The 26,185-nt window shown below is 52.0% G+C and overlaps 12 protein-coding genes across 12 annotated transcripts; 7 read left to right on the top strand and 5 right to left on the bottom strand.

Annotated features, from left to right (window-relative positions):
• Positions 1 to 25: 25 nt before the first annotated feature.
• On the bottom strand, positions 26 to 610 carry M437DRAFT_79938 (uncharacterized protein; the record flags this gene model as incomplete). Its single annotated transcript, XM_041027257.1, has 1 exon — positions 26 to 610. The coding sequence occupies one exon, from the start codon at positions 608 to 610 to the stop codon at positions 26 to 28; it is 585 nt and encodes a 194-aa protein (XP_040884308.1).
• A 506-nt stretch (positions 611 to 1,116) lies between these two features.
• Positions 1,117 to 1,740, bottom strand: M437DRAFT_37675 (uncharacterized protein; the record flags this gene model as incomplete). The annotated part of the gene is made up of 1 exon (XM_041019683.1): positions 1,117 to 1,740. The coding sequence occupies one exon, from the start codon at positions 1,738 to 1,740 to the stop codon at positions 1,117 to 1,119; it is 624 nt and encodes a 207-aa protein (XP_040884309.1).
• Positions 1,741 to 3,338: 1,598 nt separating this feature from the next.
• On the bottom strand, positions 3,339 to 3,671 carry M437DRAFT_37871 (uncharacterized protein; the record flags this gene model as incomplete). The annotated part of the gene is made up of 1 exon (XM_041019732.1): positions 3,339 to 3,671. The coding sequence occupies one exon, from the start codon at positions 3,669 to 3,671 to the stop codon at positions 3,339 to 3,341; it is 333 nt and encodes a 110-aa protein (XP_040884310.1).
• Positions 3,672 to 4,653: 982 nt separating this feature from the next.
• Positions 4,654 to 8,729, top strand: M437DRAFT_38255 (uncharacterized protein; the record flags this gene model as incomplete). Its single annotated transcript, XM_041019800.1, has 2 exons — positions 4,654 to 7,776; positions 7,830 to 8,729. 2 exons carry the CDS (start codon positions 4,654 to 4,656, stop codon positions 8,727 to 8,729), a joined length of 4,023 nt encoding a protein of 1,340 aa, XP_040884311.1.
• An 820-nt stretch (positions 8,730 to 9,549) lies between these two features.
• Positions 9,550 to 10,425, top strand: M437DRAFT_37797 (uncharacterized protein; the record flags this gene model as incomplete). Its single annotated transcript, XM_041019715.1, has 1 exon — positions 9,550 to 10,425. One exon carries the CDS (start codon positions 9,550 to 9,552, stop codon positions 10,423 to 10,425), a length of 876 nt encoding a protein of 291 aa, XP_040884312.1.
• Positions 10,426 to 10,768: 343 nt separating this feature from the next.
• Positions 10,769 to 12,364, bottom strand: M437DRAFT_36775 (putative beta-glucosidase; the record flags this gene model as incomplete). The annotated part of the gene is made up of 4 exons (XM_041019506.1): positions 10,769 to 10,904; positions 10,953 to 11,541; positions 11,591 to 12,255; positions 12,312 to 12,364. 4 exons carry the CDS (start codon positions 12,362 to 12,364, stop codon positions 10,769 to 10,771), a joined length of 1,443 nt encoding a protein of 480 aa, XP_040884313.1.
• Positions 12,365 to 12,938: 574 nt separating this feature from the next.
• On the top strand, positions 12,939 to 14,378 carry M437DRAFT_36853 (DUF1479-domain-containing protein; the record flags this gene model as incomplete). Its single annotated transcript, XM_041019522.1, has 1 exon — positions 12,939 to 14,378. One exon carries the CDS (start codon positions 12,939 to 12,941, stop codon positions 14,376 to 14,378), a length of 1,440 nt encoding a protein of 479 aa, XP_040884314.1.
• A 782-nt stretch (positions 14,379 to 15,160) lies between these two features.
• On the top strand, positions 15,161 to 17,241 carry M437DRAFT_61712 (amino acid transporter; the record flags this gene model as incomplete). The annotated part of the gene is made up of 6 exons (XM_041023974.1): positions 15,161 to 15,327; positions 15,412 to 16,264; positions 16,349 to 16,415; positions 16,475 to 16,602; positions 16,823 to 17,022; positions 17,073 to 17,241. The coding sequence occupies 6 exons, from the start codon at positions 15,161 to 15,163 to the stop codon at positions 17,239 to 17,241; spliced, it is 1,584 nt and encodes a 527-aa protein (XP_040884315.1).
• Positions 17,242 to 18,176: 935 nt separating this feature from the next.
• M437DRAFT_38544 (GroES-like protein) lies at positions 18,177 to 19,576 on the top strand (the record flags this gene model as incomplete). The annotated part of the gene is made up of 4 exons (XM_041019858.1): positions 18,177 to 18,215; positions 18,287 to 19,126; positions 19,319 to 19,348; positions 19,400 to 19,576. The coding sequence occupies 4 exons, from the start codon at positions 18,177 to 18,179 to the stop codon at positions 19,574 to 19,576; spliced, it is 1,086 nt and encodes a 361-aa protein (XP_040884316.1).
• A 386-nt stretch (positions 19,577 to 19,962) lies between these two features.
• Positions 19,963 to 21,069, bottom strand: M437DRAFT_36313 (WD40 repeat-like protein; the record flags this gene model as incomplete). Its single annotated transcript, XM_041019421.1, has 2 exons — positions 19,963 to 20,015; positions 20,067 to 21,069. The coding sequence occupies 2 exons, from the start codon at positions 21,067 to 21,069 to the stop codon at positions 19,963 to 19,965; spliced, it is 1,056 nt and encodes a 351-aa protein (XP_040884317.1).
• Positions 21,070 to 21,285: 216 nt separating this feature from the next.
• Positions 21,286 to 22,029, top strand: M437DRAFT_61715 (BET3 family protein; the record flags this gene model as incomplete). The annotated part of the gene is made up of 4 exons (XM_041023975.1): positions 21,286 to 21,317; positions 21,378 to 21,386; positions 21,450 to 21,861; positions 21,910 to 22,029. 4 exons carry the CDS (start codon positions 21,286 to 21,288, stop codon positions 22,027 to 22,029), a joined length of 573 nt encoding a protein of 190 aa, XP_040884318.1.
• Positions 22,030 to 23,101: 1,072 nt separating this feature from the next.
• Positions 23,102 to 25,507, top strand: M437DRAFT_38227 (uncharacterized protein; the record flags this gene model as incomplete). Its single annotated transcript, XM_041019795.1, has 6 exons — positions 23,102 to 23,506; positions 23,579 to 23,727; positions 23,785 to 24,022; positions 24,075 to 25,001; positions 25,055 to 25,288; positions 25,337 to 25,507. The coding sequence occupies 6 exons, from the start codon at positions 23,102 to 23,104 to the stop codon at positions 25,505 to 25,507; spliced, it is 2,124 nt and encodes a 707-aa protein (XP_040884319.1).
• Between the last annotated feature and the right edge of the window lie 678 nt (positions 25,508 to 26,185).

Below are 26,185 nucleotides of genomic sequence, written 5' to 3' on the forward strand. Positions count from 1 at the left end.
TTCCGGCAGTCGTTATGGTAGTGTTTCAACCAATTGACTTTTCTTGTTGCACATGAGTCGCTGTAGTGGACTCGTCGGCAGCAGGCGCTTCTTCGAGAAGCTGCCTCAATGTTTTCGCACCCTCTTCTCTTTGCTTTTCCCAGCGTAGTACTCTCCAAGGCTTTTCCTCCTTACGCAGGGTGAATTCGCTCAAGCCTGGCATGGGGACATTCCTAGCCAGATCTTCTTGAATAAGACATCTACCCGAGACCCTGAAGGAGCCGTTGTAGGCGGTCTGGTCGATCTGATCGCGGTGGTGGAAGGTCGACGTATTTGCCTGAAGCTGGTAGTGCCTCTGTCGTCCGTCTCCCGAGCCTTCGGGGCTCATGACAAAGCGCAAGGGCGACACCTCGAGGAGTTTCTGCGCCGCCTCGTCCGTCTCAAAAATGGCAATCATCGTGTTGGCCACAGGGAGAGCGTCGTACTTGAAGTTGCGGAACATTTCGACTCGTCCGTATTGTTGCATCAACCGGAGGATCTCGCGACTCTCAGCCAGCGTCTCTACACGAGGATGCAGGCGCAAGTGCACCGCGCGACCCTTGATTGGTCTGACGAGCCCTGAGAGTGCCATGTTTGGTCACCACCTTGTCTTTGACCGACTGTTGATGGCTAGGTTTGACAAGTTCAAGAAACCGGATGCGAAACGGACGACTTTGATCTTGGCAAAACGCTCGAGGCTCACATCTACGGTAGTGAACACCCTGACCTGACCCGAGCATCCTTCCAATGCTCGACCAGCTGCTTGTTAGTCGGTCCAACTGCCGTCTGCGTCCTTGCCGTTGAACGAAAGAACCATCTGGAAAATGTGTGAATTCGCAGTTGTCATCTGCGCTTGAGTGACTCTTGTCATTCTCAGCTATTAAAATCATCTAAAGTGGGTATCTCTGGTACTTTGCGAATAACGCCTGCAGCGAGGCCAAAGCCGCCCGATGCTTGTTCCGTCCTCCTGGCCCGATCCAATATCCATTCATAAGTCATCATCACGCGCCTTGGCCGATATCCTAATGGCCAAAAGATTGAACCAAACTCCACTCTGGGAAACGAACAAATGCAACCCTCCGCTCTTCCGCCAGCCTTTCAGGCCTGCTTGGAAAACCCCCGAACATTGCGAGCCTTCTTGACACGAACGTTCTTCGACACGCAGGCACCAGTGATAGAGTCCACTGAACGTCGGAACGACAAGGAAGATGCCCCAGATCCAGCAGACGAGACTGAAGAGATCGAGCCGCTGCGTCGCTTCTCGTCGAGACTGCTGTAGCCTTCATCCTCTGTGGGCGATGGCATTGCATCATAGGCGCTTGACGCCCGAGGTGGTGAAATGGCGCATTGATCTCCAGATTTGACCATCCTGTCCACCATGTCTTGAATGCTGCGAAGGTGGGATGGGTCACAGAGCATTCGTACTCCGTGTTGCCTGTAGGATCGCCTCCTGGAAGAAGATAGTGAACCCACATAATCAGACGGGCTCAAGGTTGAGTCCAGCTCGCACTCGGCATCCGATGGTGTCTGTTGGGCATGGAAGAATGGCCGTGATGTGTAGCGCATCTCGCTGAACTGTTGCGAAAGTTGTGTAATGGAAATTTGGGAATCGCGCGGTGAAGAAGTACGAGGTACAGTCCGGTCAGGCCCGAACAAGTCACCACAAGTGAGTGGCAGCGATGAGGGATGACGCGATGCGGTAACCGTGTAGTTCTCGAACATGATGAAGAGCTCGAGCTAGGGGTGTGATGGCTTCGATGATGCAAAAGCGATTGTTGATGACTTGCTGATCTCGAAATAATTCAAATGGTTGCAAGAGAGGCCTGATACATTAAAAGAGGTGATGGGCATGGCTCCGTATTATGTCTTGGGCTCAGCACGACGAGGCTTCAACGCCTCAAGGCCGAGATCATGAGTCGCCCGCATTGTCCGTGGCATGCACTAGATTCCGGGAGACGTCCGTCTAACGGCTATGGTGGCTTGTGCTGGCACCACCGAACCACCTTTTATTTGCCCGGAGTGCAATTGTGCAGTGGCCAGGCCGTGGCGCCAGTTAGAGCTTCTCGCAAGGGGGCATTCCTTTTATTGTTTGACGGTTTGCGCCTGTGTCAGAGCCATCTTCTGCTGCAGATTCAATGATTCTGCATGACGCCGGCTGCTGGCCCTGCGCTTGTGGACTGAGATTAGCTGAGGCGAGGATTAGAGTGCCACTTTCGGCGATGAGCGTGGCTTCCAGAAAACTATGGATTAACGATCGACAATGCAAGACATCGGCTTGACTCGATGACTTACGTCCGTACACCTGTGTGCAAACGTTCAGGCCGTAGATGAAATTCTACGGGACTTGCTTGACTAAAAGAGCGCCCGGTGAGTATCGAATTGATAGTCCTTCCTCCTACCAGATTCCCTCCGCTCCTCTGTTCTGCCGGCCAGCAGACCGTTTCGATTGAGAATCCTCCGCAATCAACAAGTGATGCATGGCTGTTGAGCGAGCAAGTGATTGGCTGCCTTGCATGCGACACACGTGTCCGAATACATCCGCCCATGCTGATCAAGCGCGCGAACCTGGTTCTCTTGCAAGTGCCCCAACGGTCAAACTTTATGCCTTGGATGGCGTATTGGAATCTAGATCCTCAAGACTCTGCACTCGAACTATTTGGGCAGTGAAGGTTCTGTTTTCCAGTATTGTGGTTCAGAGAGCGTTCAAGGTTTGCCTTACAAGGTGCAAAATTTGCGGGAGAGATCCGATCATTGGTAACATTATGTTGGCGTGATCGAGACATGAGCACTGACAAACACGCGTCTAATGTTTTGCGCATCAAGTTCAACCACGAGGCGGCAAAGCACTACGTGGAATAACAGAAGTAAACTTTACTGTTGATTGATAGGCTATCTGTGTGCCGCCACCAGTGATAGTAGTGTCTATGGCTTCTGAGTGCAGACGTCAAGGCAAAGAATGACATCCACCAAGCCCGATAATGCTATGAGTGACAAAATGGATCAACGCGATGAATGGCGAATGCTGTGGGCTGGACCAAGCATGTGATGCGAGCATTCCTTGACGTCTTTGAAGAAAGACATGATAAGCAGGTGCAATATGGGCAGACCAAAATTGTGCGGAACTGGCCGCGGAAGCAACAGCCACCAAGATGTTAAGGAGTATATCACGAGCCAAAAGCGAGATGAAGATGCATCGCAGATCTAAGAGGTGTGGTCAGTCCACATGCGCAAGTGAAAGTGAGGCGATGGAACATACTGACAAGCTGTGATTTAGACGCCGTGGCAGGACACAGGCACAAGAAAGAGATCTTGGGCAAGGATCAGGCACGATCATAGCTTTGGTTGATCCTGGCACGCTCTTCACGATACATCTGCTCAAAGTCGCCATCACTGACATTGAGCTTTGCAGCCATGTCGCGGAGAGCCTCCTTTTTGGCGAGCTGAGTTCTCATGTAGGTGACAGTGGCGGAGAGCATAACGGCCTCACTGCGACCCTGTCCCGACATACCGGGGACAATCTCAGCAAGACGATCGAAGCCTTCACGGATTGCTTGACGGCGTTTCTGTTCTGAGGCAATGTGGTTGTTCTTCTTTTCTTGCTCTGTCAGGCGAGGCTTGTCGGCAAAATTGGCGCCAGCATTGTTGTTGGACATGGTCGTGGAAGACGAGGTGTTAGATGGCGGGGTAGACTGTAAAGAGAGATCGCAAAGTGGCGGACTGTAAAGAGAGAGCGCAAAGGTAAATGGGTGATTGAGATAGTGCGAGGTTGTATGTGGTACTCAGGATACAGAATGGGCAAGATCGTTATATACCTAGAGGAAGACGGAGAACACGTGGGCACGGACGTCAGAGGCAAGTGACGGTTGCTCAAGGAAAGAATCTTTCTTCAGTGGTTTATGGGCAGGTGCGTAGGCAGAAGTGAGTGTGCAAATGAAGAGACTGGTATGTGGCAGGTGACAAACGGAGAAGGAGCTTCTAGCAGAAAGTGGAGAGCAGCCTGGTGTCAGCAGAGAGCCATGGCGCCAGCGCCTACTTTACGAAGGTGCCATTGACTGCTCTTGCCGTGACGAATTGACAAATTGGCTTGACGGCCAGGAACACAAGGTTCTACAAGATGTGTGTCAAAGCATCAATTTTGACTCTGACAGAGAAGCACGAGGTGCCGAGGGTTGATTCATACTCGGTGGTTCAGAGTTGGCAGGCAGCTGTAACAGAGTGAGCCAAGAAAAAGCTGAAACGCGGCGAGTGCAGCGGGTGATCATCTAGCGGGAGAGCGAATGGCCAATTAAACTATGACGCGCGAGACGCTGTGGATACCCATGCTCGCTGCTGCTAAGCTGTGCTCAGAAAGGGTCTGGTAAAAGGGAGACAAGGCTAGCAAAGGACGCATTTGCCAACCCACAACCCACTGTCTCTCAAGTTCGTCGCGGCGTCTTGAAAATCGTGTGCGTGTCTGCAGGCAAGCAGATGCAGCTGAAACACCGACTCGAATCACCTCAAGATCACCTTACCGCCAACATTGCCAGCGTCAGGGTTAAGACCGACGTCCCTCACCGCAAACAAATGTCCGCCTAGACAAGTCGCTCCCTTTGCCACACCCTCGTTGAACAGCTGCTGGATCTCTGAACAGCAATCATGTCGCCGGCGTCGGCTCGCTCGTCTGTCACAGGCCGCCGCGTGCAAAGCCTACAACCTGCGCGGAGGCTGGTCGATGAGCACGATGCCTACTCGTTCGCCCTACGCACAGCCTACCTCTCGCACCTCCTCCAGCCCAAAGCTCGTCGCATCCAACATGTCACTCAGCCTGTCAAGCCTGTCTCACGCTCGTCCACTTCCATCACAGACTTGGTCAAAGACTTCTCCTCAATCCGCGACTCCAAAAGCACCCGTCTGCCACATGGCTTTACTGGTGAGCTTGACAAGCGCATCACAGGCGTCCTTGTCGGTAAAGAGCGCATGCCCGAGTTCAACGACCCTCTGGTCAAACGCACCTTTGCCACCTTCCTGAACGAATTCAAGAATCCTACCTTCCGCAAGTCTATGGAAAAAGATCGCCGTGTTGAAGACCTTCTCTTGATCTTCTTCTCTAAAGCCACTTCGGAGCTGCAGAAAGGGAAAGGCCCAGAAGACGATTCATGGAAGCTCATGGTCGACCGTCATGTTGCTCTATTCGTTCGTCTCATCAGCTCCACATTGAAGAAGGACGACTGGGCGCGCGATCGTCCTGAGCTCACCTCTCGCTTGCAGACGCTTGAGAGCAAGCTGCTGGTACATGCTCAGGATCTGACTACTTCTTCTCAGCCCTCCGGCAGCACTACCATCGAAGTTGAAATCCCTCGCAGTTCGGAAGCCAAAGATATGCCGCTTGTCCTTCGCGTTGCAAACATATTCGGCATCTCGTATGATCAAATTCAAGCCGATATCGATTCGCACAAGGCTGTGTGGACCGAACAGGCCGCCATACAAGACCTGAAGCTGTACCAGATGCACCTTAGTCTGAATTCCAGCAGGACACTGAGCAGCCAAGACTTTCAACTCGAGGATGCTTACGAAGCGTGGAAGAAATCTGAGATCCAGGACCTCTCACAGCTGATGCTGGCCATCATCCAATCAAACCCTGAGCTTGCGAAGAGCACAACCGGGCCAGCTGCGATGAAACCTTCGCCTCTAACCTCAAGTGACGATATTGACACGTCTGTCTCAGTCGATCAACCTTTTGATTTGAGCTCACTGAGCCTGAACGGCTCACCACGCGAATCGGTCAGCGATGACACTGCTTTTACATACATTCCACCTGAGCCAAGGGCTTATTATCGTGCTGTACTCAGAAAGGCCTTGGATAATGACCTTTTTCAAGACGACGAGGCCGAGGGTGTAGATGGACCAGAGATACAACTACTATCCAAGCAATCCATCGATGTACTTAACGAGCTAGCGCTACGCTGGCGCATCCCTCAGCCATCTAGGATGACCATATTCTTGGACGTCGTCAGAGAGAAGTTCGACCGGCAAGAGGTTACTTTGGACATGCTTGATGCTGCGTTCATGTATGTCAAGACGCCCGCAGCCGAGGTCAAAAAAGCAAATCGTATGAGTCAAATGACACCCGCGGTTATGTTCGATGCATCGAGGTGGACAGTTTCGGACTATTCGCTACAGCAACAGTCTCTATCCTCAATCCACGATGCGCTCCTTAGAGAACTTTTTGAGCTTCTGCAACATTGTTACGAGCCCAAGCCCCCTTCAATTGGCTCGGTGATGTACATACTTGAGACTCATGTTTACGATGATCCTCTCTTTGCGAAGACCCCTGAAGATCTGGACGAATTCACAATGGCTCTACATGACGCGCTGAGACAAAAAGCGCGGGAAGCTTACAATGGTATGCTGTCGAAGCATGTACCCGAGGATGCAGAATCTTGGGAGTTCTATCATGTCATACAACTCGGTAAAGCAGTAGTTACGCTCGCCGACAAGATTCAGAAACGCTATCGCAAGAACCCTGAGATTATGGGTGTCAATCCTTTGACGGCTCTGGTCGAAGAAATCTTGCCTTCCTTTGCCGCAGATGCCCGCGATCTGGTGTCACGTATAATCGAGGTTGTTCGGGGTCGTGGTGAAGACGTTCCGGTCCAGGATGGCTTCGACCTATACAAAGAACTGGTGAGCATCCGCAAGGTCCACTCACAAGCGCTTCCTAGTGTTCCGTTTGCATTTCACATTGAAGGTCTGTTAGCAGACTTTGTGTGGCGTTGGATTGCCATGACCGATGCAAACATGCTGGGATGGGTCGAAGGAGCTGTCAATCAAGATGACTTCAGGGTCCAAACTTCTCATCCTGACAATGTTCCTACAGATGAAGAGCGCCACAGTGTGTCTGCGGTGGACATGTTCCGTTCTTTCAGCCAAACCATCGATCAGATCATCAAGCTCGAATGGGACGATGATTTGCAATATGCCAAGTTCATGACAGCCATTTCTAAATCTATTGGTCTCGGCATTGCTAGGTACTGTGAGCTTGTGGAACAAAAGTTTGTCAAGGAGATGGACCGCATGACTCCTGAACAGGAAGCAGCATCTCGTCAGACACGGCAGGAAAAGTGGGTTCAGATGGCCAAAGACACATGGGCTAACAAGGAAAAGGTTGAACCTTTTCAATTCTTGCCCGAATCGCTCGTCAAGCTAAACAACATCGAGTACACAACACTCCAACTGGACAAGCTAGAAAAGGAGATCAACGTAGATGCTTGTGCAGAAGTCATTCAGAGACACGCACCTCCGATCAATCCAGTCAAGCTGCGTCAGTCCAACAAATTCGTGTTCACCATCAAGATCATCGAGGCCGAGGATCTCAAGGCTTGTGACATGAACGGGTTGAGCGATCCATACGTTGTACTTGGAGATGAGTATCAGAAGCGCCTGGCCAAAACTCGTATTGTTTATGGTAGCTTGAATCCACGTTGGGATGAAACAGTCGACATCAGTACACAGGGGCCTTTGAATATCATCGCCACAATCTGGGACTGGGATGCTCTGGGTGATCATGACTGCGTAGGCCGCACGTCATTGAAGCTGGATCCATCACACTTCAGCGATTACATGCCACGAGAGTTCTGGCTTGATCTCGATACTCAAGGAAGATTGTTACTACGTGTAAGCATGGAAGGCGAAAGGGACGACATCCAGTTTTATTTCGGCAAAGCTTTCCGCACGCTGAAGCGAAGCGAACGTGACATGACACGAAAGATTACAGACAAGGTACGTCGGTATTTAACACTGTCTTTTGTGCTGCTGAACTGATTATTATCAAGCTGTCCTCGTACATCCAACAAGTCCTGTCACGCAGAGCTCTGCGTGGTCTTCTCAATCAGGGAATCTCAATCAACACAGTCCGTGGGTATTTCCAGAAAGCCAGACCTCAATCCGTCGTGCAAGGACCTACCCCAGTCGATATCGCAAATGCGCTCAAGCCTCTTTTCACCTACTTCGATGATAACTTTGCGATAATGAAACAGACGCTAACAGATTCGGCAATGGTAATGGTCATGACACGACTCTGGAAAGAAGTTCTTGTAACGATCGAGTCGCTACTTGTGCCACCGCTTTCTGACAAGCCTTCGCAACAAAGACCGCTAACACAGCAGGAGTTGGACATTGTTTTCAAGTGGTTACAGATGCTGTTTGACTTTTTCCACGCCGTTGATGAAGAGGATGGCACGGCACACGGAGTGCCATTGGACATCCTCAAGTCGTCAAAATATCACGATCTGCAGAATTTGAATTTCTTCTATTTCGAATCTACTGAGAATCTGATCAGGACGTCAGAGTCGATGGCCAAGGCAACGGTAGCAAGACAGCAAGCAAGGCAGACACGAGAGCTCAATCGGATGTCGGCACCTGCAACACTCGCCCAACACTCGTTCAGCGGGGCGGCGAGCTTGGTGGGAGTGCCTAGTACACGGCGAAGCAAGAGCATCATGCTTAGTCGCAACCTTGGCACAATGAAGAAGGCGAAGGAGGAAAAGCGCAAAGAGGCTCAGGCGGAGCCGAGCGACGACATGATATTGAGGATCTTGCGCATGCGACCTGAGGCAGAAAGATACCTGAAAGATCGCAGTAGGCAAAAGGAAAGATTGGCAGCGCATGCGGCAGCAGAGCTGATCGTGCGGCAAAGTCTTATGGCGCAGAGAAGTATGGCGCGTGGACGATAGACGAGTTGCTGGACAACGGAGATGGCGTCAGAAGGAGAAGACGAACATGAGTATCAAGCATTTTCGATATCCCGGGTGAATGGATTAGCAGGGCGTTTCGAGGGTTGGAATTCTACGGCTTTCAGGGCTGAGACGTCAAGATGTATCTAGTCTAGTTATTTTTTTGTATGCAGAGAATGAATATCTAGACGATGGCGTGGTAAGACTTGGCAGACGCAGATGGGACCAGGTGGTACAGTGGCAAACGTGTGACGGGTCGAAGACTCGACAAGACAGAGATTCGGCCGAAGGAGACAAGATGTACTCGATGATGGTGTTGAATGGCAGGGCAAGATGTGTCGAAGGCGGCAAAAATAAGCTCGCGGCAACCCGCGATTATCAACGGCCGGGTTTGGGCCAGACGTGGATGGAGGTTCGCCCATCTCCGGCGAGTCGCTGTAGAATTTTCTCACTGCACAAGCGCTCGGCCTTGCGATCTCAGGACTTTGATACTTTGCAGCCCATTCGAGCAGGCCTCTCTTCTTCTCTTTGTGACCACGCAGTACGATACCGAATCTCTGGCCTGGACGTTGCACCAAAGCCCAGCAGTAGCCCCTGCCCATCCATCGTGTCTCGATCTCCGCCAAACGAAACTTTTGTTTCCCCACGCTCAGCGATCCGCTTGGTGCCCCCTCTTGGCTTCAAAACATTGTGAAAGATCCATCGTCCCAACCTCGTCTCGACTCCGAGTCTCCTCACATCGTGCTTGTGATCCGGTGTGCCTGGGCGTGTCTTTCCGATTTCAGACTGCTTCGCCCGACTCTGTCGCATCACAACCATCATGCGCAGGCAAACATCCGTGGCCTCGCTCCTGTACGCTCATCTCTTTCCTAATCCTGGCCCCTCGGACCCGCCCAATTTCCAGACCCATCTGGCGCGCGATCTCATTCCAGAGATTCGCATCGAAACCGCCACTTTCTACGGCAGTCTGGACAGCATTGAGGCTCGCTACCCGGGCTTGAACTACTGTCATGCTCCTCACCGCATGCGCCTCGGTCGATTCCCCCATCATGCACGCCTGTTCAGCGCCATCGACTACCTGGCAATCACAGACCAAGAAGTCATGGACCTGGTCCGCTGGGAGGGCACCCTGTGGGCAAGACAGAGATTTGAAAGAGATGAGAATATCAAGGTCAGAGACACGACGGGCGACGGCATTTCCGAATGGATCGACCCGCGCATACATCCAAAGCAGAAGCCTTTGATCCGCGTCCACACAAAGGTCGACGTCACTGAGGGCTGTCATCCCGTCGACATGCTCTTGGATGATTGTGACCATCTAGACGGTATCGATCAGGAGCTCGATCCAGAAAATGACCATGCCGACGAAGAACATGACGACGACGATAACGACGATGAAGATGTCGGCGACAACATCCAAAGCATCGGCCACGAGTTGAATCGCCGTCTTCTAGCTGCCATTGCTGCCCGACAGCAAGGTCTCAACGTCGAGATGGATCCAGAATTTGAAGCCTACCTGAAAGAGCTGGTCGAAAGCGGCCATCTGCTAGCCACGTCACGTCCTGTTGATGGTCCCATGAGTCGCTCTGACACTTCGTCGCCGGTTTCTCGCCTTGCGGCCACGTCTACTATTGTCCCCGGTATTGCTCCTTCTACCACCGCTGCAGCCGCCACTCTTCGGCAGCCAACTGCGTGATGACCTTCTTTTAGCCTTTTCTATTCCTCATTACTCATGCAGCGTCTTTCAGCTTCTGCGCTCTGTCAAGTTTCAGCCTGGCGTTGGGAGAGATCAAAGGAGCATGATGTTTAATATATATCCAAAACTGTTTAGCATGGAGCATGGTTTTTCATTTCTTTTTCAGGCGGCTGGAGTGTTGGGGACAACAGGACATTTAACAAGCACTGGAATGCATTCTTGATATATACCTTGGCTCCTTTTTCAAAACTTGTCGGTTTAGCGCCGACAGCACGAGTGACTCGTATAAAAACAGTCATCTCTGCGCTTTCTGTCAGCGCTGCGGCTAGCCATTTGTCCTACCCTATGATTTGACCATGAGCGAACCGAACAGGCCTTTCATGGCCTTTGCGCTCTTCTTTGGGTATCTCTGCTGCCCATTCTTGTAGTCAACGAAGGTGACTCCGAAGCGAGTCTCGAATCCCTCAGCCCACTCGAAACTAGACTCTGTTAGCCAATGCAGAAATACCATCGTAAAGATTTCTTACTTGTCCATTAAACTCCAAGCAAGGTAAGCTCTGACGTCCACGTCGTCGTGTGTATATGCATCTGCCATAGCAGTGACGTATTCTTTGAAGTACCACACACGAAAATCATCTTCGAGTATCGCCTCTTTCGAGAGATCATTTTCGCCCTTGACACTGGTTCCGTTCTCGGTGACGTAGATGGCAGGGCGTCCGTATCGATCGGAAATCCATTTGAGTAACTTTCTGAAGCCGATAGCATAGGGCCTCAACCATGGGCTCTGGGTTACAGGGCCAATGTCTTGACCTTCCTTGTTGGAAAGTAGAGACTCTAGGTTTCCCAAGTGATCTTCTGGTTCTGGCTCGCCGGATTTGTGCTTGATGTAATTCGCACAGTAGTGGTTCATGCCGTAGAAATCATTGCTTCCCTGCACCAACGCTTGCTGCTCCGGTGTGAACTTTGGTAGGCGGTCTCCAAGCTGTTTGCGCATGCTCTGAGGGTAGTCACCATGGTAGATAGGATCAGCAAACCAGGCGATCGAGAACTCGAGTTTCCTCTGGCAGGCTTCGATATCCTTGGGGTCCTCGGGGTCCCAGGGCTCCACCCAGTCACCTAGAGATATCAGCTAAGACTATAGCGCTTCTGATCTCCCATCACGTACCATTCAAGGTAATTCCAATCTGGCCTTTCTGGCTTGGCTTGAATTCTTCCCGGTAGATCTTTACGGCTGCACCATGGGCAACAAGCAGATTGTGTCCTACCAGCCAAGGCTCAGTGCTGCTGTCTCCGACTGATGATTTCGAGCGATCGCTGGTTCTGCCTGGTGCAAAAGCACCTACGTTGTAACCAAGAATCGAGCTGCACCAGGGCTCGTTAAAAGTGACCCAGTATCTGACCTTCTCTCCCAGTGCCTTGAAGATAGTTCGAGAGTATTGCTCGAAATCAGCAACAAATTCCTCTGTATTCAGAAGTCCCCCGTATTTCTGGTCAAGCGCTTCAGGAAGGTCCCAGTGGAACAATGTGACCATAGGCTCAATACCATTTGCAAGCAACTCATCCACAAGGTCGATGTAGTACTGCAGACCTTTCTGGTTGACTGGATCTTTGCGACCTCCTAGCGGAATTACGCGAGACCACGAGATGCTGAATCGGTATGCTCTAGCACCCATATCCTTCAAAAGCTTTACATCTTGCTTGTACTGGCGGTACGAGTCACAAGCCACGTCTCCATTCTCATTACCAGCGATCTTGCCTGGAATCCGGCAGAAGGTGTCCCAGATACTGTCTGCTCTGCCGTCTTCTTGAGTAGCTCCTTCGATCTGGTAACTGGAAGCGCTTTCTTAGTGCTCTGGTTACACGTGTCAGTTGCTCCAGCCACTAACCTTGCCGTAGCGAAGCCCCATAGAAAGTTCTCAGGAAGAGTTGCAGAAGACATGATGTGTTCGGACAATCGCTGAATCTATTAGACCGAACCTGAGCAAAGGGGAGCAGCTTATATAGTACTACAAGGGAGGGTCACTTCTGTCAAAAATGCAGCCAAGATCTTGACTCGGTTGTAAACACGAAGTCAGATCTCCAAAAGAGCCAACAAGCGTGAGCCTGAAATGCTTTCTACTGGTCAAGCATGGCGCAAAGAGACACTTGTGCCTCATAACTTATTTAGCCGCCTTCGGGAGGAAATGCCGTCGTAATGGGGAAAGTAAGGGTAGTGGGAAGCTGCCGTTATGAGAAAGGCTGTTCGGGCCGCAATTCCACGAGAGAAGCCATCGTCTGTGCTGCTGCCGATTGACATCCACCTTTTTCTACTGCGAAGCCCATCTCTGGAAAACGAGCAGTCACACCACCAAACAAGACCTAGACTGTGGTTTTTGGGCCTCCAGACGCAAAACAAGCCTCAAGTCTTCACAGACCAATTTTCTAATTCAGATTTTCCAAGCATGCTCCAGAGCCCCTACAGGACTGCGCTACATTTCAATGCATTGGGACTGCGCAGATGTCGGCACGCGGCTATGGCAACACATGCGCAGAAGAGAGAGGGCGACATAAGCGATGCTTTCTCCTCACTTTCTGATTTAACCCCTGCACCACTGGAGCCACGTTTTGCTATTCTCAAGAGTGAAATGGTTGCTGGGAAGGAAGCTCTCATACAAAATTCATTTTTTCGACTGCTAGACGCCCTGAAGGAAGAGATAGCAGTCGTCAAAGCATTGAAAAGTAAGGTGATCCCTGAGATTGACTTTAAAGATATCAAGGATGCAAGCACCAAGTTCAGTGCCGAATACAAGTCTCGAGGAGCGGCAATAATCAGAAATGTGATTCCACCAGTCGAGGCAATGGAAATGAAAGAAGAACTCCAAAAGTATATCGCTGCAAATCCACAAACCAAGGCTTTCCCAAGCGATAATCCTCAGGTATACGAACTATACTGGTCACCGGCTCAGATCAGAGCGCGATCACATCCATATCTCTTGGCCGCCCAGAGGTTCCTTCTCTCTCACTGGCACTCAACAGGCCCTGGTTTGTTTTCTACTGCCCATCCAACTATATATGCCGACCGACTTCGTATGCGAACACCAGGAGACAATACCTTTGCTCTTGGCCCTCATGTCGACGGAGGCGGTCCAGAAAGATGGGAGCCCAACGGGTATGGACAGGTCTACGAGGCAGTGTGGCAGGGACGATGGGAAGATTATGATCCTTGGGAAATCAGTTCTCGTTTGTCCGTGAGGTCGGATCTGTACCAGGGTGTCGGAGCCTGCAGCATGTTTCGTGCCGCGCAAGGTTGGTTGTCACTAAGCACTACAAAGGCACATGAAGGGACTTTGCTGGTGAATCCAATGCTGAAGCATGCAACGGCCTACTACCTTTTGCGACCCTTCTTCTCTGCCAAGAAAGGACCAATGGACCCAGAGACTGGAGTTTTTGACGAATCTTTCCTTGCGCCAGACAATTGGGTTCTGGACTCGCCTCAAACATCTTGGCTCCAAGGAGCATCACTGGGAAAGGGGCAGGAGCTGAGCAAAGTACTACATCCACATCTTGAGCTTGATAGCACTATGATTCATATCCCTGAGGTCAGACCTGGTGACTACGTAGCCTGGCATTGCGATCAGATACATGCAGTCGACAAGAAACACGAGGGCACTTCTGACAGCTCCGTCTTGTATATTCCCGCATGTCCTCTCACAATTCAGAACGCAGAGTTCCTTGCTCGTCAACGGCAAGCGTTTCTTGAAGGACTACCCTGCCCTGATTTTGGCGGTGGTGTTGGGGAGACGAATCACATCGGTCGGCCAGGCGTGGAGGAGGTTGAAGCAGCAAGTCAAGGTAAAGATGCAGGCATGGTCGCGTTTGGCCTTCAAGAATGGGATAGTTCGGCAGCAGGTTTGAGTGATGCTCAGAGAGAACTCTTCGACAGAGCGAACAAAGTCCTAGGCTTTTATGATTAGATAACTGAAGTAGACAAAGGCATGTCCACGGAGAGCCGACAGAGGTTGCCTCTCAGTAGATACCACCTTGTTTCCTATTGCTATCGTGCATTTCTATAGCCATGCGCGATACATACTTTAGCACACGGGAAGGATGCTTACCTCAATGGAAGCAAAACACAGAATCCGAGACCAAGGCGAAAATCAGAAACATGGAATCCTCGGATACTTGTGATTTCCCCTATCTCTAACTTGTCATCTTTCTCCTGAAGTTGCCTGTTCGGTTCACAAGCTAGATCAGATATCAACGGATTTTTGGACAATCGAGCTGCACTTAAAGATCTGTCATAAGATGGCATAAAAGTTGGCTATCGGCATCTTGGGCAAGCACGGCAATTATTTCTCCCCCCGCACCCCAGAAGGCCCTCCGTCCCAAAGAGGCAGCGGCAAGAGATGGACGGTGCACTAATCCCTTGTTCTCCTCATATCTCCGCTTATCGCAGTCAGAGACGGGACGTACACCCATATCTTTTGGTTATGCTTTTTGGTACAGTATGAAAGACCATCGCTTGTCTAGGTCGCCACCAAGCGGCAACCGGTCGATTACATCTTCTGATCCAGCCTAACCGCCTGGCTCTTTTCTGTCCTATCTCATGCCATCAGCACCAGAAATATATTGTCTGTGTTGCTGTTCCTCAACTTATAAGTTTTTCGCGGTGTCATCTCGTTCCCTACGCATACTCGAAACACTTCCCTTCGTTGTTAGAACCACGTTCTGGTCCAGAGACCATCCTCATACCAAAATGGACTCCAAGCAGCCGACAGACAAATTGACGCCCTATCGATCTGACCAACCAGAGGTTGAAGAAGGCACTGTCACTGTCAACACGTCCGGCCACACACAAGAACTAGAACGTAACTTCAGCATAGTCAGCTGCTGTGCTGTAGGAATCGTGACCGGCAACACATGGTAATGTTGAATCTGGTCGTTGCAGTGCTCGAAGGCATCGGCCCCTTGCTCTTGCAGATAGAAGCTGACTGTTGTACACTTCAGGTGCGCCCTAGGCGGATCTATCGTAGTTGCATTGTATAACGGAGGACCAACTGGTGTGCTCTTCGAATTCCTCGCGGTCAGCGTTTTCTACTGGATGGTGGCCGCTTGCATAGCAGAGCTAGCGTCCAGCATGCCCTCTTCGGCTGGTGTGTACCACTGGGCCACTGCCACTTCAGGACCGAGATACTCGAAGTTCCTAGGCTTCTTAGCGGGATGGTGGAATGTCCTGGCATGGATCTTTGGATCCGCCTCGATGTCATCGATCCTAGCAAATGAGGTCCTGGCCATGTGGGGGCTCTTCCACCCAGAATACGTCGCTCAACGTTGGCATGTGTTCATTTGCTACATCATCATCTCTTGGTCGTGCTGCGGTGTCGTGCTGTTTGCAAACAGAGCTTTGCCAATGATCAACAATATTGGCTTGTTCCTCTGCCTCGGCGGCTGCTTTCTTACAATTCTGGTTTGTGCCATCATGCCCACCACGACCGGCACAGGTCATGCTACTACGGCAGCTGTTTGGTCAACCTGGTCGAACGATACTGGCTACAAGTCCAACGGTCTCGTCTTCATCACAGGAATGCTCAATGGTGCTTTCTCAGTGGGTACTCCAGACTGCGTGTCACATCTCGCAGAAGAGATTCCACGCGCATCCCGCAATGTACCAAAGGCCATTGCCGCGCAGATGGGTGTCGGCTTCATCACTGGCTTTGCATACCTCGTGGCCATCTTCTATAGCATCAACGACATTGATGCCCTGATGAACAACCCTTACACCAATCCTTTGGCTGAGCTTTATAGACAAGCCACTGGGTCGAGGGCTGGCGCTTGTGGCTTGCTGATCGTAGTGTTCCTTGTAAGTCGACCGAGCACCTCAAAGACGCTCTATAGATGTACCTTCCGTGTTACCAGGTCTAAGCTGACTATATTCTTGAATTAGCCTACGGTAGCGAATGCGATCGGCACGTATATCACCTGCGGTCGCATGCTCTGGACCCTCTCTCGTGGTAAGTATTGTCCAATAATGTATTGCTGGTTGTGGGGGGTCCCAACTAACGCGAGGCAGACCGTGCCACCCCCTTCTCAGACACACTTGGAAAAATCTCTCCTCGGTGGGAGAATCCTTTCGCAGCTACTGTTGCCTGCCTCATCATCACTACTGTGCTGGGTTGCATCTATCTCGGCAGTGCAGTTGTGAGTGTATCCCTAACCTTTCCCCGTGCGCTATAGTCAGTCGCATGTGTACAGCTATAAGAACGCGCGATGTGTTTTTCGAAAGCCGATGAGGTGATATCTTGCAATGGATACTCCACAAAAGCATCGTGCGTCCTTATAGCAACACATTTGTAGTTGGCTAAGCTCAGCACACAAGAAAGTTTTGTGTTCAAAGTGGCTAGAGTACTGACTTCTCCAGGCCTTCAACGCCTTCGTCGGATCATTCATTATCCTCTCGTCAGCTTCGTACTTGGCCGCTATTCTCCCTCATCTGCTGAGCAGACGTAAGAATATCGAATTTGGACCATTCAAAATGCCGGATAAGGTTGCCGCGATTCTTATGCCAATTGCATGTGCCTATATCGCGTGCTTCATTGTCATCTTTTGCTTCCCTTACTCGTAAGCGATGTTCTGTTGACCAGTCTCTTGCATATGCTGACCCGGTCTAGAATGCCTGTATCTGCCGAAACGATGAACTACTCGTCTGCCATCACAGGTGGACTTACATTGATCATCACTCTGTTCTACCCATGGCAATGTAAGAATGGGTTCAGAAGCCCCGTCGAGGTTGTGAGGGCTAACTCTATGGCGAACGTTGTTAAGGATGATCAGGAGTGATATTGGGACTGGAGATCATAGTTGTCGTACTGCAGCCCTCTGAATGCGTCTAAAGTCTGTAGATATTTGTGCAATTTTATAGCCCTCTGCCACACTGCGACCGGGGTCCAACCAGTGACAAGCTCTGGCACCTAATCTTAGCAGGGCTTTAGGCAAATCCGCAAGTATGTTCCCCAGCTCGGAGCAGCGCTCAGGGGCGTGCTTCAAGGTCGGGATCAGGCTGTTTGCAGGCAGAGGAGGCTACGGCTTACGGTGCAGGCGGCACGGCGTGCTCGGTGATTATGATTTCGGAGGACAAAGACAAAAGGCAGCGGTTCCGACGGGAGCTCATGCATTTGGCGGGGCAATTTATCCGACGGCTATAATGACATGTACTGTGGGGCTCAGTCTGCTGCAACTTTGACGGCACTCACATGATGGAAGGCTTCTGGTTTCTGCCATTCGCAGCTGCGGTACCACTGTCCTGGAAAAAAAGATCGCTATCATCCTTCTGAAACTCTGCATACTCTGACCCGATCCTTCGGTAAGCCCTCTGTATCATCCGTAGCTGCTTGATATCATCCTCAATTGAGCCTGCATACATTCCTCTTGTACGTCCTCGCTGTTGTCCATCCTAATTTTCTCCTCCCCTTCTGCTCTGCACCTTCCTCTCTACCATATCTCATCTTGAAAAAAAATTCGAGATTGTCAACGGTCGCTCGCCTGGTCCTCTGCTTAATAGTTTAACCATCATCCACATCACAACTGCTTACATCATGTCTCAAGTCTTCAAGTCAGGTCTCCAGAGAAGCCTCAGAGCTTCGTCGCTTCGCGTCCCTTCATCAACTACATACAAGCTTCAGTCTACCAGAAATTGTGGTAGCTGCGCCGCCGCCGCATACCACCTCAACTCGAAGAAGGCCACAAGAAGTTTCTCCGCCACAACAACACCAAAGATGGCTTCCGTGCAAGAGGTCAACCCTGCTGATGCAAAGGTAAGTTTTCGCTTCGTAGCCATGCATAATGGTCTATGGCAGAGCGGAAGCTGACGGTTTGTGACGTGTAGAACTTGTCATTTGTTCTCCAGAAGCCCTACGACGTCAAGTTTGAGGACCGTCCTATTCCCCAGATCAGAGATCCTTACGATGTTATCGTCAATGTCAAGTACACTGGTATCTGCGGATCCGATGTGCACTACTGGACAGACGGTGCTATTGGAGACTTTGTGGTCAAAGCCCCCATGGTGTTGGGCCACGAGTCGGCCGGCATTGTCGAGCAAGTCGGAGACAAGGTGACGACACTCAAGAAGGGCGACCGTGTCACCATGGAGCCTGGTGTTCCTTGCCGCAGATGCCCTCGCTGCAGAGAGGGCAAGTACAACCTCTGCCTTGACATGGCTTTTGCAGCTACCCCTCCTTACGACGGAACCCTTGCCAAGTACTACCGCCTTCCCGAAGATTTCTGCTACAAGGTCGCAGACCATGTTCCTCTCGAGGAAGCCGCATTGGTCGAGCCATTGAGTGTTGGTGTACACATCACCAAGCAGGCCGACATCAAGCCTGGCCAGAGTGTTGTTGTCTTTGGCGCAGGTCCTGTTGGTCTGCTCTGCATGGCTGTCGCAAAGTCGTTTGGTGCCACCAAGATTGTTGCTGTCGACATCAACGAGGAGCGTCTCGAGTTTGCCCAGAAGTACGCTGCCACACACGTCTTCCGCTCGCAGAGAGTCAGCCCTCAGGAGAACGCCAAGCTCCTCACAGACGAGTGCGATCTTGGTCTGGGTGCTGATGCCATCATCGATGCCACTGGAGCTGAGCCTTGCATTCAGACAGCTATTCACGCCCTGAGAACCGGCGGAACCTACGTTCAGGGTGGTATGGGCAAGCCAGACATCAACTTCCCTATCATGGTATGTAACCCGAAGGTACAAACACCACGACTAATGCTGGCGGTTGTTCCAGCCTGCACGAGCAGTCTCTGGAATGGGTGTTTCAAGGAAACGCCGTCCGGGACGGCATCTTGTAGAGCTGAGGACATTCGTTCAACTAAGTCGTGGCGTTCACACAACCAACATTTGATATCTTGCTAACGTACTTTCAAGGCTATGTGTGCTAAGGAGCTGAACCTGAAGGTACAAGCGTCTTTCTTTTAAGCATGAAATACGTTACTGATTGTTTTCTAGGGCAGCTTCAGATACGGACCCGGCGACTACCAGCTGGCCGTAGATCTCATCACTTCTGGCAGCCTCAGCGTCAAGGAGCTCATCACAGGTCGTGTCAAGTTTGAAGATGCTGAACAGGCTTTCAAGGACGTTCACGCCGCCAAGGGTATCAAGATGATCATTGAGGGCCCTCAGTAGGTGCATATTGCTTGAGAGTAAAACATTAGCATTTTAATTGGGATCATGTACTTTTGGTAGCGTTTTGGCAGAGTATTGTCTGGAAGTGTACACAATTGAAGCCTTTTAAATCAGATCATGATCAATCCAGCTATAGGACATGTCCGTGGCTTTCCCTTCGCTCTATTAAGCCGGAATGTAGGTGATGCTGAAATGCTGCAAGCATCAATGTCCTTCCTCCTCGTGGCCTCGGCGAGGTCCTGACAGAATCGGCGTGTGGCTTGAGTGGCCGCACACTGTGATTGCGGAGGATGTAGTGTTGCGTCGTTGCAAATGGGCAATGAGATGGCGTGCGTGAGCATCTCGTGGGTCTATGACTTTTTATCGTTGGAAGGCTCGAGGGGTGCTCATGTCGAGAGACTTCCCAGGATCAGATTGCGGTCGGTAGAGGCAGAAAGCACTAGGGTCGGATTAGCATTAATCAAACACAACATGTTTAGGGTAGTCTTACTCAATGGCTCGTCGTTGGGCGCGAAGCGGACATCATTGACGGAGCCCTTGTGGCCAGGCAGCTTCTGCAGCAGCTTGGCGGTGCTGGCCTCCCAAATGACAACTGAGCGGTCACCACTGCCTGCAGCGATGCGCTTTCCTTTTGTATCCCAGGTAGCCTTGGTCAGGTACTTGTCCATTCCTGCAGTGGCGCCGTCGAAGGTTCTGATATGGCGTTCGGTAGGAGCGAAGGGACGAATGTCCCAGGTGCGGACGGTGCTGTCGTGCGAGTTTGAAAGAAGTGTCTGAGAGTCGGGCGAAACAGCTAGCGAGGTGATGGTGTCGGTATGGCCAACGAGAGAATATGCGACCTGCTTCTTTCTCAAATCCCAGACCTTGATGTCATTGTCGATGCTGCCCGAGTACAATTCGTTGCCAGCCTCGGCCAGGGCTATTGCGGTGACAGGGAAGCGAGTCTCGATGAAGTCGACGGCGGCTTTTTGGCGAGGGTCCCAGATACCAATGTAACCATCATCGGAAGCACTGAAAAGTATGTCCTCGCCGCGACGGCTGGTGTCGAGCGCATTGATGACCTCGTCGTGGCCCTGGTGTCTTCGTATGCGCTGGGCGGTTTCGAGGTCCCAGCTGGCGATGTGCATGTCTGCCGAGGCAGTGAACAGGTTGCGCGAGTCGCGCGACCATTGTAAGTCGAGGATGGCGCCTTTGTGGCCGGATAGGATGGCGTAGTTTTGGCAGTCTCCAGAAGTACGCCAGAGAAGAATGTTGCGGTCCATGCCTGCCGAGGCAACGTAGTTTCCTTCTGGGTTGAACCGCGCAGCGAGAACCTCGGCTGTATGACCAGACAGCTCCATGACAGGAGCAGACAAGGCTGGGCCACGGTGGGAGCTCTGGACGAGGGCGCCATTCTGCGAGGCCGAAGTCAGAGCCATCGAGTTGTCCGACTTCTGGCGCTTGACCAACTGACCCGAAGCCATGGAGCTGGACGCCGGCCGCTTCTCTGACATGATTTGCGATGGAGGTGGGCGAGCGAGAGGAGTGGGTTGGGAGTCGGAGGCGTCCAGAAAGTTGCGGCCAGCGTGATCTAATCAGGGCCGTCTTCAAGGCTCAAGAGTTGTCGACCAAGCTTGGGCCCCCCACACGACCTAGGCACTACTCGTAGACTGCGACTCTATCTTTGACCCTCTGCGCCGCATCCACCGCCCTCTGAGCATTCCATAGACATGGCTACCAAAGCTGCCCGCCTCGGCGAAGAGTGAGTCCTCGTCAACCTGTCCCATGCATAGCCGACTCCAGACTTGCTGACATGTGACAGGGTGTGGAAGTAAGTTGGCTGCCTGCCTCTACCACGCTCCCTATACCGCCCCTCTCTGACACTGTCGACAAGGACCCGCGTTGACAAGGTCAATGCCGAACTCGTCACTCTCACCTATGGCACCATCGTCGCCCAGCTGTGCAAAGACTACAACGCCGACTATGCCCAGGTCAACAAGCAACTCGACAAGATGGGCTACAACATGGGCATGCGCTTGATCGAGGACTTCCTGGCCAAGTCAAATTCCGGCTCCTGCTCCAATCTGCGCGAGACGGCCGAGGTCATCTCAAAGGTTGGCTTCAAAATGTTCCTCAACATCACCCCTGTCGTCACAAACTGGTCCTCCGACAACAAGTCCTTCACTCTTCTCTTTGACGAGAACCCGCTTGCCGACTTTGTCGAGCTGCCCGACGATGGAAAGGCCCAGGACGAACTGTGGTATTCCAACATCTTCTGCGGTGTTCTCAGGGGTGCCCTGGAAATGGTTCGTAGCACTCAGCTGTGTCGTCTGCTATCCACTAATACACTCCAGGTCCAAATGCAAGTCGAGACTCAGTTCATGAGCGACGTTCTTCGTGGTAACGACACGACAGAGATGCGCGTCACTCTGATCCGATACATCGAGGATGAGTTGCCACCGGACGATGAGTGACATGACCATCTCTATCGCTGGGCATTCTGCACTGTCCTCTACTTTTACGTGTCACGACGTTACGAACAACAATTTCCACCTCGAAGCTGCCAAAAAGAGTCATTTGCTTCGAGACTAAGCATCTCTGCCCATGACTGAGTCAAGGTGTGCTTGATAGCAAAGTCATCACATGCGAGCGCAAGGCCTTAGATGCCAAAAAGGACATATCGGCATTGATTGATAGCAGAGATCCACGAACAGCATCTCTAGATAGATAGCGCGGCATCTCGACAGGCAGATAAAGGGGCTCTTGGGGGGCTAGGAGATGCACCATAAGCACGATAAATGCTACACACACGTGACTTCTGACTCGGTGGAGCTGGAGCTGGAGGGCGTGACATGGGCGTCGATACTGGTGGTGCTGCGTGTTTGTTGTAGAGAAAGGACAATTGAACAAAGAGCAGCATCAGGGGGCATTATATATGACGGGTAATAGTATCGTCCTTGCAATAAATCGTTTTCTGTCGCATCCTGTGAAGCAGTTGTGCGTTTCTATAGGTCTTGGCACGTTCGCTGGCCGTCAACCGATGCCTCCTCCCTGTCCGTTCTGCCCCAGTCTAACCTCATCACCTCACCCACATTCTTCCTTTGTTGATCCACTTCGCCCCGTCCGCCGTGCCGCTAGGCTATTGCGACTCCCCTTGCGCCTTGACTGTGTTGCGCATCTTCAGCGACGACAGCTGCCCTTCGCGCGCCTCAACCCGTGCCCCGTGTTCCGATCGGCGACACCTACGCCTCGGCTTGCTGCTTGCTGCTTGCTGCCCACTGACCGCGACGTCCACCACCGCTACCACTACCAGTACCACCACTCCGTAGCCGCCATCGCGTCCGTCCTCGTCGCCAATCCATAGCGCTGACGCTTCTCTTCTGCTCTGCTCTCTGTCAGTCCCGATTGCCCTGTCGTCTGGCCGTCGCGCCCACCTCTTCGCCTTCGTCGTCCCGTGAGCGCGCCCCGAGTCCGAGACATTCCCATCGACAACCATCTGCTTCCGACCTCCGCACAACTGGCTGAACGAATCTTTCGCTTTTTGGCATGAGCCAACCAATGAACATCATGGGTGGGCCTACTCCCAACTCTGGAACGCCAAACAACGCGTCCAGCGGAGACATATCCCGCCAGAAGCTCAACACATATATCTACGACTACTTCCTCAAGCACGGTAACCACGAAGTCGCCCGTGTCATCCTCAAGACTGTCGATCTCGACCTTGATCCGCACCAGAGCCCAGATCGCAAAGACATCAACGGCGTGAGCGACTCAATGGACGCCGACTCCAAAGACAACAAGAAGCCCGATGACCTACCTTCACCCAACGTGCCAGCTGCTTCGGACGGCAGCTTCCTGTATGATTGGTGGCACCAGTTCTGGGAGTGTTTCAATGCCCAACACGGTCGAGGCAACAACACACAGACTGCAAAGTATTTGAGCAATGTCCAGGTATGTCGCTGCTTTCATCTTGGTTTATCCTTGTCCCTGCCCACCACCGATCCCACTAACCCGCAGCCTTAGGCCCGAATGGCCAGCGAGCGACAGAGGCTGATGCGCGTCGATCCCCAGATGCAAGCCAACATGGCCATGCGCCCCGGCATGGTTGGTCCTAATATGCCAGTACCTCCCGAGATGGCCAAGAAGTTTGGTCTCCAGCCTGGTCGTCAACCGTAAGTATCGTCTCTATACAGACTGCTTGCGACTGAGATACTGACACGAAAACGCAGAACACAGCAACAAGTGGTTCAGATGCAGCAGCAAATGCGCATGCAACAAATGGCGCAATTGCAGCAAAACGCCATGCAGAGAGAGGGCTCGACCATGGAGCAAAGACCCGCCTCTCCCAGCGGCGGCGGCGGCGGTGACGCTGCTCCATCGCCCAAACGTCAGCGACTCGAGGGCAACTTCAACGGCGCCATGGGCCCTATGGGACGCGGTCAGCCTCCGGGCATGCCCGGACAACAGGTCAGTATCTGCTCTTTCTATGTATGCGGCTGTGCATGCTGACCAAACGCAGATGGCCAACCCTCAGGCAAAAGCCATGCAACAGGTATATGCCAACTCCATGCGCCAGCATATGCAATCCGCCATGGATTCTAACGTGGACAAGGGGTTGATGCCTAACGGAGCACCTCAGATGCCGCAGGACCCTAATTCGGCCGAATTTTTCAACACGCAGATGCGTCCCATGCCCGGGCAGGCGCCGCCACCCAACGCGAACAGCAACCACGCTCTCCAGGACTACCAGATGCAGTTGATGCTGCTAGAACAACAGAACAAGAAGCGTCTGTTGATGGCGCGCCAAGAGCAAGACAACATGACCAACGGACCCAATGGCCCTGTACCCGCTTCTGGTCAGCCTCAAAACTTCGCGCCAGCCATGTCGCCCTCCAACAGCAGGGCTGGTCCCTCTCCAGGTCCCAACGAGCAGATGCGACGCGGCACTCCCAAGATGGCTCCCGGTGTCGTCCCCTCTCCCACCGCCGACGGTGGCATGCCTGGTCGCGCCTCCCCTGCCCCAGGCCAATTCGATCCGAACAATCCCATGAACCCGGCCATGTTCCCAATGGGCATGATGAAAGGTCCCAACGGCCAGATGATGCAGCCGCCCAGCTCGCATCCTGCCTTTGCTCAGATGAACCAGCAACAACAGATGGACATGTTCCGCCAGGCTCAAGCACGTAATGGCCAGGCACAGATGGCCAATGGCTTTATGCCTCAACCAGGTCCCATGATGGGGGGCCAGCCTCCGCCACAACCACCCAACATGACACCCCAGCAGCGCAATGCTGCCATGCCGCCTCCGCCTGCTCCTGGTAACGATGGCCCAAGAGCTGGTACCGGTCCTTCGTCTCCCTCGCAAAATCAAGCCCCACCCACACCTTCACAAGCGAACAAGCCCAACACCAAGTCCAAAAAAGATAATTCGAAGGCCGCAAATAAGGTAATGGATCTCGAGCGCTCGTGGTCTTTTCTAATGCTAATTCTTCTCTGTAGGGTGGCAAGAAGGGAACAACCGGTGCAACTCCTCAAGAGTCAACCGAGCAACCCCCTACTCCAACTCCAGCACCGCCAATCACACCCCAGCCTAGTTCGGCTTTCCCCCCGAAGCCAGGCCAGCCTCAGAACCAACAACAACCCTCGAACGCACAATCCGGCATGCCAGGACAGCAAAATCCGGGCGGCGACATGTCCAACATTGGAGCTCCCTTCGGCAATATGGACGACAACGTAAGTCATTTGTGTTTTCTTGGCAGACTCACGCTGACACTTCGACAGTTTGGCAGCATCGGCGGTATCGACTTCGAAATGGGCGGCCCAGATGTGCTTGATAACTTCGATTTCGACTCCTTCCTCACGACTGACGGTGGCGCCGACGGCTTCAGTTTTGACCCAAGTGGCATGAATTTCGGCACTGATGGTGGACTTGAAGCAGGCGGTGATCTTTGAGCACTGCGCACTTCACATTTACATCCCCGCCATATTTATGTGCCGCTTCGTACGTTTGGCTCTCATAGCACAACATGTCATTGACATACGACGCCGCTTATCTTCTTGTCGCCATGGTCACTATGCGCCGCTTCGAAAGATCCACTCTTGGCCCATCCGGCTAAAAGTGTTCACGCATTAGCGAGATCTTCCCCTTATCCTTACCTCTTTACGACGAATGGTTGAATTTCTCTTTCTATTGCTGCTGCATAGGAATTTTCTTACTACAACACATTTATCTTCGAGATCAAATGACTCTCATTTTCATATTTATCTTCTGTCTATCTGGAGGAGGTCGAAACTTATGAAAGGACTCGACATACACACATGCACACAAGCACTTTTCTTACATCTCTCACAAAAACAAAATCTCCTATTTCTTTATACAAGAGTTCAATGATGGAATCGGCGTCTGGTGTGCAAGAGGGAGCAAGGGCTTCCGTCGATGCCTCGGCCGAACGAGGCTGGGACGGGAAAGGGAAATGGGTAACGTTGAGCGGTTGTTGTCCATCATCATCATCAAGATCTATACCCCAGTCAGCACTACTTATATTTCTCCTTGACACGTTCCTTCTTGACAACCATGTGTATGTTGACTCTTCGTCTGCTTGCTTAACACAGTAACGTCTTATCCGACGG

The sequence above is a fragment of the Aureobasidium melanogenum genome (genome assembly GCF_000721775.1).
Source record: "Aureobasidium melanogenum CBS 110374 unplaced genomic scaffold scaffold_1, whole genome shotgun sequence".
NCBI classification, from domain to species: Eukaryota; Fungi; Ascomycota; class Dothideomycetes; order Dothideales; family Saccotheciaceae; genus Aureobasidium; species Aureobasidium melanogenum.